General features: G+C 39.6%; 1 protein-coding gene across 1 annotated transcript; it reads right to left on the bottom strand.

Moving 5' to 3' along the window:
• Positions 1 to 31: 31 nt before the first annotated feature.
• On the bottom strand, positions 32 to 6033 carry LOC137127952 (toll-like receptor 13). Its single transcript, XM_067505574.1, has 4 exons — positions 5933 to 6033; positions 2837 to 5417; positions 1936 to 2053; positions 32 to 1792 (listed from the first exon to the last, which is right to left on the bottom strand). The coding sequence occupies exons 2-4, from the start codon at positions 5325 to 5327 to the stop codon at positions 1555 to 1557; spliced, it is 2847 nt and encodes a 948-aa protein (XP_067361675.1). The 5' UTR covers positions 5328 to 5417; positions 5933 to 6033; the 3' UTR covers positions 32 to 1554.
• Positions 6034 to 9193: the final 3160 nt, after the last annotated feature.

Below are 9193 nucleotides of genomic sequence, written 5' to 3'. Positions count from 1 at the left end.
AGAGGGAAAAAATCCACACTAAGCTCTCTAGTTAACATATTAATCAGTACACTGTTTATTGTAAGAGCTGCAAGTAATACTTAGACAAAAATAGGTGCAGGTGAGTGAGCGAGGTATTTACACTATTTACTTCACTCCATTCTACCATATTCATGCTTCTTGGGTAAATTCCTGAAACAATGTAAACTACATTGAAAAAAAGAATAAGGTACCTATATATGTATTGTAACTTGAGTTTTGCTTGCAAGACAAATAGGTTCTTAAAAGTTTTTTGAGTTATTAAAAGTTTTTGTTGTTGAAGAATTGAAAGTTGTTTTTAACATATGAAACAAACCATATTTCTAGTACTCACAGTTAATATGTAGAGCATTAAGTCCCAGCAGCAAAGCTTTTCAGTGAAGGAAGGGCGTTGGTTTCAGATCTCTATTTCTAAGATAGTACATGTCGAGCTGATGTCACTTCACTTCTGCTTTAAAAATGTAAATTATTTCCTGTTTGTTTCACGAAACACTGATGCCTCAATCTAGTGGTCCAGGACAGCTCAAGAGAGCATCCAGCACCTTTTGGAAATTAAACCCTCCCAGTCCATGAGGTACTAAGGACCCTGACCTCCCTGACAGGTTTTTGTCTCCTGACAGCTAAGCCACCCTGTGGGATTCCATATTTAGGGGTAGGTCAGCATAGAGAGCCAAACCCTCTGGGTAGGAGCAGTTGTGCATCTATTAGCTATCTGCCTATACCACTGATATATACCATTTGTGAGCATTTAGAAAGCATGACTTTAGCTCATAGCAGTATTTTTTACAATGTAGTTGTTACTTTTAAGTAAAAAGCAAGTCAGTAAAAGGTCGGACTACCTTTTCTAAAACTAAAACTTTTCTTAAACTTCTTGGACATTTTCTGATTTTCTACAAAAGAACATACCCAAGAACAGAGCCCTTGGATATTCCATATTTTATACATCAGAAATGTGGTTATTGTATCACTTTAGCAAATAAACTGTGTTTTTTCCTATTAGCTGAACTTTTAAACACCAGCATGGTTTTCCAGTCGGAAGCTTTCTCCGATCTCTGCAGACCACTTTCTAAACTCTGTTACAGCGTCTGTAATCGAATTTGGTCATGGAGCTGACCAAGAGCAGCGTAACCAAGTTCCTTCTTGTCTCTGTACTCTAGGAAGAGTCCTAGTGGCCTTAATGTCTTTCGTTTCAGTTGAAGTCACTGGGCTCCTAGGAACATGTAGAAGTTCTATGCAATTCCAAAATGGGGCTTGACTGCTGTTGGTGGCTACGACAAAAGGTGAGTTGATCGAGGAGAGATGTTTCCTGATAAGCAGTTATATTATGGCGAGAGAAGCTTGACAAAAGCAATCAAATTCAGAAAAAAACAGAGATTAAAATCCACAATAGTCCAAAATCCACAATCAGCAATGCCAAATATTGTTCGGGCCACAGTCAGACGATGGTAGTAGCAGGGCAGGCAGATAGAACAAAGCAGGGCAGAGATGTGATATCCTAATCCAAATCAGTGTTACTCCAAACCAACTCACATGCTTTCAGCATCCTGCTGGTCCAGTCAGCAGGTCTGTGTCTGTGGGAGCGTCTCCTGTCTCTAGAGCTCTGTGGACGTTCTGCCAGAAGACTCCTGTGTGTTGTCCGGCCTGAGACCAGCTCAGGTAGGTGCGTCTCTTTACCAGCTTCCTCATGCGGTAGTATGGAGACAGCTGCTGGGTCGGGATGTCCTCCAGAAACAGCAGGATCAACACGTCCTTCTGCTTGTCAAACAGACGGAAGCTGCAGCGACACATAGAACAGACCATGAAGGACCAGGATAGACCATTATACCCTTCCCAGGACTGAATCACAACAATAAACTTAAGGAGCCAGCTCATAGTTTCCACCTCCACAAGTTTACTACAGTATAAGGTGGACCCCACCTGGCCATCTGGATCTCTCTGGAGCACCACTCGCTCTGCAGGTAGCGCCGGCTGATCACACAGATGGTCTTCCTGCTGCCGTAGATGGCATCTGTAATGTTCTCCATGATGGGCTTACCTGAGGAGAGGACGATAGACATCTGCAAATGTAAGACCTGGTTTACAGATTTGTTTAGAAAGAATCAGCTGGAATTAGTATTTTCAACCAACTAATGGAATTAATTCTACATTTATTAAAAATGGACAGTGACTAAATAAGTGACTAATAACTAAAACTAATAACTAAAAGCTCACAGACTAAAATCTTTTGAAATCAAGAACCCATTGATTCAAACAATTACAGTGAGCTTTCCTTAAACATTATTGCTCACATAGGATCAACAAATCATTATTTTCAAGGTAACAGTCATTTACTCCACTGTAATTTTCAGCAAGTGAAAAATAAAGAGGAAAGATGAGGGCCAAGATTCGAACCCTGAGGTACTTCATATTTCAGAAAACGCACTTCTTTCAAATAAGTGGGAAATTTTAGCCAGGCAAGGGGATATCGAGAGACACCAGAGACATGCTTATTGTTTGTTTGCACTGGAATGACACAAAAAACTGAGAAGAAAAGTCAAATCTCATACAATTCCACACAGAACCCACAAAATGCACTAGACACAATATTGGCACGGACCGCAGAGGAGACACCAAGCAAAACTTTTTAGCGCAATGATCCTACGATGGTGGAAGAGCTACCAAACTCAGCTGCTTTAAAGCTATCGAGGAAAATTCCAGTTGGAAGTAATAATTAGCAATAGATCTGGACAGCTGCAGTGTCACTTTGAGTAAAGTTTGTGGAATTTGCATGATGGCAAACATAGAGTGCAGGTTATTAGTTTGAACTGGTGACATGTACCTGGTTGGAAGTCTCTGTGGTGCAGACAGAGTCTCCAGCCCTGTTCTCCTTCCAGCACTGGAAGCATCTCTCTGTAAACCCAGTCCTCATCGTGAACGTTGTAGGAGACGAAGGCATCGTACTGATGAGGAGCTCCCTTCTTCTTCTTCCTGCTATCATAGATGAAGGCCAGGAAGAGGTAGAAGCCATAGGCTAGCTGCCACCTCAGAAAGTGGTAGATGAAGGATGAGAGGAGAGTCAGAAGAACCAGACAGGTGCTGGAAATGAAACAGAGAAGTCCAACATCTGTCCAACAGGACTGGACGTCAAAGTCCATCAACTTCCTTCCTTGTGCAGCCATGGGAAAGAAACAAGTGTACTGATAGGCATTAACAACCTGAGTTTGGTTGTTGCTCTTCACCCACTGGATAAATCCAGCATTAGAACAGTCACAGGTGAACGGGTTATTGTCCAGGTCCAAGTATGTTAGTGCAGGGAGAGACTGGAAGACTGTCTCATTGATCACAGTGAGCTCATTGTCTGTCAGTTTTAAATATCTGAGTGCAGACAGCTTAGGCTGGGCCAGGAAATCCAAAGACTTGAGTTTACAGTTGGACAAATCAAGAACCTGCAGGTTTGGGACTGGTTGAAACAATTTGGGATTCAAATGGGATAAATCAGTCTTTCTGATTGTCAAATTCTTGAGCTCATTATTAAAGTAAAAAGTATCTGGACCAGGTGCAGAAACATAAATATTCTCAGCTGTGAATTCCTCTAAGTGTCTCATACTCTGGAGGGTTTGGATCAATATGGGTAAGTAAAAATCAAAGGGATTACCAGTGCAGATTACTGTGAAAACCTTTAATGACCTCAAAACATAGGAAGCATCAAAATAATATGGATTAAAATGTCTGAAATTGATATCAACACTGAAGTAGATGTTAAGACTTTTTAACTGCTGTAATTGTTTGATGTTATAGTACAACAAGGATAAAACAGATATACTGAGAGATTCCAGGTTGATAAGTCCATTAAAGACCTTACGTGTTAATCTCACAATGTTATTTGATACGTCCAAATGTTTTAGGGACTTTAAACCTTGAAAATCCCCCTGTTCAAAAAGAAGTACAACATTGTCGCTCAAATTTAAGAACATGAGCATCTTGGGTCCGAGTTTGAAGGCATCTCCAATTGTCTGCAGCAGGTTATCGCTAATATCCAAAACCTTCAGATCAGTGAAATTTTCAAATACACAACTGTTCAGCTTAATAATGCGATTGGTGTTGAGATAAAGCTCTGTGAGGCTTGTTGTGTTGATGAAATCCTCACAGCCCAAATCAGAGATGAGATTGTCACTCAAATTAAGGATCTCAAGGGTCGAAAGGCTCCTAATGTCTTCTGGTACTTTGCGGAGGAGGTTAATGTTCAGTTTGAGGGACCTCAGTCTCTTCAGGGATCGTAACAAGTCTTTAGGCAGTTCACTCGTATGAGTAATAGATAAGTCAAGGTCACTGAGCTGAGAGCAATTTTCAAGTTCACTAAAACTGTTGACACTGTTGTAAGACAGATCCAGCTTCCTAAGTGTTGGTATTTTACAGACGGTAGCTAACAGACCTTTGTTGATCACATCCTCCATATGATTCAGTCCCAGATAAATCAGTGAGTCCAGATTCTGCAGGACTTTTCTGATCTCTTCAAAAGTAATCAGAGTGTTACTAATAATCAGTTCTGTTAAGTTCGTAGGTAAAGTCTTGTCAGGTATGTCCCATTTCAGTCCACCAGCTTGGCCGCAGGCTGAAAGGTTTACCATCTCTAGATGAGGAAAGACCAATGGTGTGATGCTGAAAGTTTTAATTTCATTTTGAGAAACATTTAATATCTTAAGGCCCGAGGACACATTAAACAACAGATCTTTGGTCTCAAAGGTCGAAAATTGATTATAACTAATGCTCAGCACCTGCAGGTGTGGTAGTTGTAGAATAGGCTGAATATCAGTGATTTGTTGGAGCCGGTTGTTTTCTAAGAACAGAGTTTGTAAGCTAGTCAGGAACTGGAAGGCTGAGGTATGAATGAAGTGAATGTAGTTAAAACCGAGGTCAAGCTCAGTGAGCATGGACAGTCCTTGAAAGAGGTTGGCAGTCAGGTTTGTGAGTTCATTACGGTACATATTCAGTGTCGTCAGTGCAGCCAAATGAATGAAAGATTCATCATCCACATGACTAATTGAATTAAACTCCAGATCTAAAAATCTCAGCTTTGACAACTTTCCAAAATCTTCTTTTTTAATCTCTTTAATCTGATTGGAATTGAATTTTACTGAGGTCACATCTCTGGGGATGTCATCAGGGACGGTAACAAGGTAACAGGTTGAACAGTCCACAAAAACATCAGCCAGGGGATTGTCAACGTAATTGATGGTGCAGTCTTTCAGTGAATAAGCCAATAAAGGATTAGGATGAAGCAGGAGCGACTGAAGTATGACAAAAAGTGTCTGCAAAGACAAACTTGCCATTGCTGGCCTGATCTTAGGACAATCGCTAGTTTGGTTGTTGAGTTTTTATGATGCGGAGATTTGGTGGTGATAATGTTGAAGGATGTAAATCTGCAGAGGACAAGAGACTGATATTGTTATACAACATTCCCTTTTGTCTAAAAGGAACTTTCTTGATGAGAGACCTGTATAGTAACTAAGAAGCGATAAACAGCAACATAAATGTCTAGGGCCACAACTAATAGTGGCTTAAGTTCTTAGTTATTCTGCATATTATTATATTTTGATTATTAAAAAAACAGTAAACCACAATTGTTATCTTGGTGGCTTTCCAATCACCAATCACCAATGATGAACCCCAAGTGCATTTAGATATTTTGTTGCATACAAAAAGCTGCAGATCACTGAACACGGGAATATTTAGATTGTTCACGTTTACATGGGATTGTTTTCTGTGATTCTTGTGCAAATTAGTATAATAATCTAAAACATATTAGAAACAGGAAGAATTATTGTATATTAGGATAGTAGCAATATTTAGGCTTTAAGACCATTAAGACGTTAAAGAAAAAAAGATTAATGTTTTTATAAAGGTTTTAATATCAAAATTAATTTCTTAGACTCACAGTTCATCGGCAGAGGACTTTGTCTCGGTCGTCAGAGCTCAGCACTAAACAACACTTTTAAAGTCTCTAACACTTCGAAGACAGTGACTGTGCTACTTGTTTCACTTCCTATGTCTTTACACCAATCAGCTTCAGGTTTAAACACTGATTATGATCAGGGGCAGCTGCACAGTGACGTCACAAAAAATGTGCAAAAAAAGGTCTGTTATATTCTCCACTACAAGTAGCACTTCAAATCGTTTACTTACATCAAAGTACCAAACAGATTATCTACATTTTACTTAAAGTAAACAATAAAAGTACTAAGAAAGTACTAAGAAATAAGAAAACAATGTATTTAAATAATACTGATTATGGTAATTATAGTGAAACATGTACAGCAGCTAATAACAAAATAGGGGTCAAAGGTCACTATTAGTAAAGTTGGTTAACACATAATGATACATCTGAGTTTGTTAGTTCATAGTATTTTTATATTAAAACCACCAAGTGCCGATAAATGAGCTTTAAACTGTTTTAATATGAAGTGAAGTTTAATGTGAGGTTATAGACAGATGATTGATGATTATGTCAATTCCAAAGGAAGATCACACCATCAAAGCAGTCATGTTATATAGATTACAGAATATAAAAGAAAGTACAACAGGGGCGTTGGTTTGATCCCTGTGCCCGGCTGTATGTCGAAGTGTCCCTGGGCAAGACACTGAACCCCTAACAGCCCATTCCCCTCCCCAGCTGTGCAGTGCCGGTCCAAATCGTAAAAACTGTGCCAAATCAACATGCGGACAATGATCCACTTTGGCGACCATGAACTCACGGGATAAACCGAGAGGACAAAAAAAATAAGTTAAAACGTACAAGTAAAAGGTAAAATATAAAACTAAGAATGTTTTGTCTCAGTCACCACTATGCAGTGCTGTACTGTGTACATTTGTGTTATTTAGGCCTACAGTGCATAGACATAAAGTAACTCATATCTATTCCAATTCTGAAGTGCAGTCTTTTCATTTTCATCTGTAGGCTCAGTGGACACAGGGCCACAGATGCAGGTTTAGGCCGCTGCACCTTCGTCCCTCACAGCTACTTATTCCTTCTTCAATGCTAAGCAAACCGAGCTACACAACTCTTGAGGATTTAACTACGTCAACTTGGGAATTACTCGCAGTCTATTTTCCCTTCATTTGGCAGAGACCTATTTTGTCTCAGCAAGCTGTTATCAACAGTCTAGCAGTTATCAAGTCGTTGTGAGATGGCAAAAAATTTAAGATGTCAAAGTAACAGAGTAAGTACTGATCCCGTTCCACTGCTCATTACAAAGACACACACTGGCATTTTGAATTTAAAACCCCTGCAAACATTTCTATTAAGAAACAATTGCAGTCAAATTGGAGATGTCTTCATGACCGCTGGACACCCCACTGTAGAACTGAGACCTGAGACCTGAACTGAGACTGAGACCTGCTCGGCTGTTTCATTTCTCCCCGTTCAGCCTACCGTATACAGTCATACAGGACAATACACGGCACATATAGACAGGATGTGGCTACCAAACATTTTGTGAACAGTATAACAAGTTTCTCAAAAAGGAAGGAGACACAGACACACAATGAAGTGCTGCAGCTGACGTGGGCCCACGATGTCAACCTCACCTTGTGTGTAACTTTAAAGCATTGTTACATAAATGTCATGTGCTCAGTATGAGGTTAGTTACACACACACACACACCAATAAGCTACACATTCTGCAACTATCAGAATCAGCAAATATCATGTGACAGCCCCTCTCTCTTTCGTGTCACTTTAAATCTGCTGACTCCTTTCTTTCTCAGTCTCTTCAGGCCTCTCCTCTATAACCTGGTGGAAACTGAATGGGAATAATTGACTTATTGTTTGCTCTTTAAGACGTCATAAAACTGAGATGAATGCATACGTCCTAATGATTAATAACATCCACTTGCATGTTTTTAGTGGCTCTTTGTGCTTTTCGATACGTTACAAGTCTTCAGATTGTTGTAGCCAGAGCTAAAAGTGCTCTAAATTGCAGTCTAACATGTGCCAGTTCCATAAGAACTGTAATGGATTTTTTTTTTTTTTTACATTTATCAAAGAAACAAATGTTTCTACGGTGAAAAAAAAAACACTTAAATATCCAAATATAACTAATATTTTGGACTGTAATTTTTGTTTTTTGTGAACTGTTAGATAATTTACACCTTTGAGACTTAAATGAAAATATGTGGGAAGATCAGAAGTGGAAACTTTGAGGAACTGAGAACAACTCATAGATTCCTCTAACTAGGAGTTGAAAGTTCAGCTTTTGTAAAGTATTCATTGTGTTTTTAAAGAACACTCCTTATTTGACAAGTAGTGGATTCTTTAGGTGTTTTTCACATGACTCTCACTTCTCCACTAACTTTGACTAGTTATGGAGACTTGGCCAATGACAGAGGACAAATTAATCCATGCAGCAGTGTGATACACTTATAAAAATGGCAATGTAGCTGCTTATGACTGTGAGAACTACTTATATATCCATGTTTGAAACAGTGGAACTCTGAGGTCAAAAGTTAAATTGTGGCAATAACAGCACTTTCATGTCTTTTTAATAATTAGAAACTGTTCAGTAGAACAGATCATTCAGAGGATGTGATTTTCTCCTGTGCTTTGCAGAGTTGAAGTGTTCAAACAGCTCTGTTTGACCTGAGTTTGCCTCTTGCAGCCCACGGCTCCGCTGTAATAAATCTAACATTAAATCTAATTTTACAGACTCATTTGTCTTCCTGTAAATGCACCATGAGGCCTTTGCTGAATCATCTAATATCCTGTGATTTAGTAGGAGAAGTTGAGATCCATTAGCAGCCACTATGTGTGGGACAGGCTGCTGAGCAGGGGGAGGAAAACTCAAACAGATCTGAACCTTTGGCCTCTGCCTGTCAGACCAAGTCTGACCTGTGCACCGCCCGGCAGGATAAAACACCACGGACCCTCCCGAGGTTAAGGCTGGTTCTCCCTCAGCGAGGCAATCAAGGTGCTGTTAACATTTCTGCACTCAAAAACTTGGGCGGTCTTTGCTAAGGGGACAGACAGTTCCCAGAAGTCTCTGTGAACGAAATAATGGAGGGGTTTAGGGAGTGAAAGCAGCAGAGAACAGTGAGAGGTCAGTGCAGAAGTATTTATCATTAACCCCCTAATCTTCTATTTTCTCAAGAAATATCCTTTACCCAGTGTGAGATGCCAGCATGAAAAGAATAATTTTAAAACA

The sequence above is a fragment of the Channa argus genome, chromosome 1 (genome assembly GCF_033026475.1).
Source record: "Channa argus isolate prfri chromosome 1, Channa argus male v1.0, whole genome shotgun sequence".
Lineage (NCBI taxonomy): Eukaryota > Metazoa > Chordata > Actinopteri > Anabantiformes > Channidae > Channa > Channa argus.
This window is presented reverse-complemented; position numbering and strand designations above follow the sequence as displayed.

Coding starts and splice junctions, on each gene's coding strand:
- LOC137127952 (XM_067505574.1), bottom strand. CDS start 5,327: ATGGCAAGTTTGTCTTTGCAGACACTTTTTGTCATACTTCAGTCGCTC. Junction 2,054..2,836: donor CCACAGAGACTTCCAACCAG/GTACATGTCACC, acceptor TCCTCTCCTCAG/GTAAGCCCATCATGGAGAAC. Junction 1,793..1,935: donor AGAGAGATCCAGATGGCCAG/GTGGGGTCCACC, acceptor GTGTCGCTGCAG/CTTCCGTCTGTTTGACAAGC.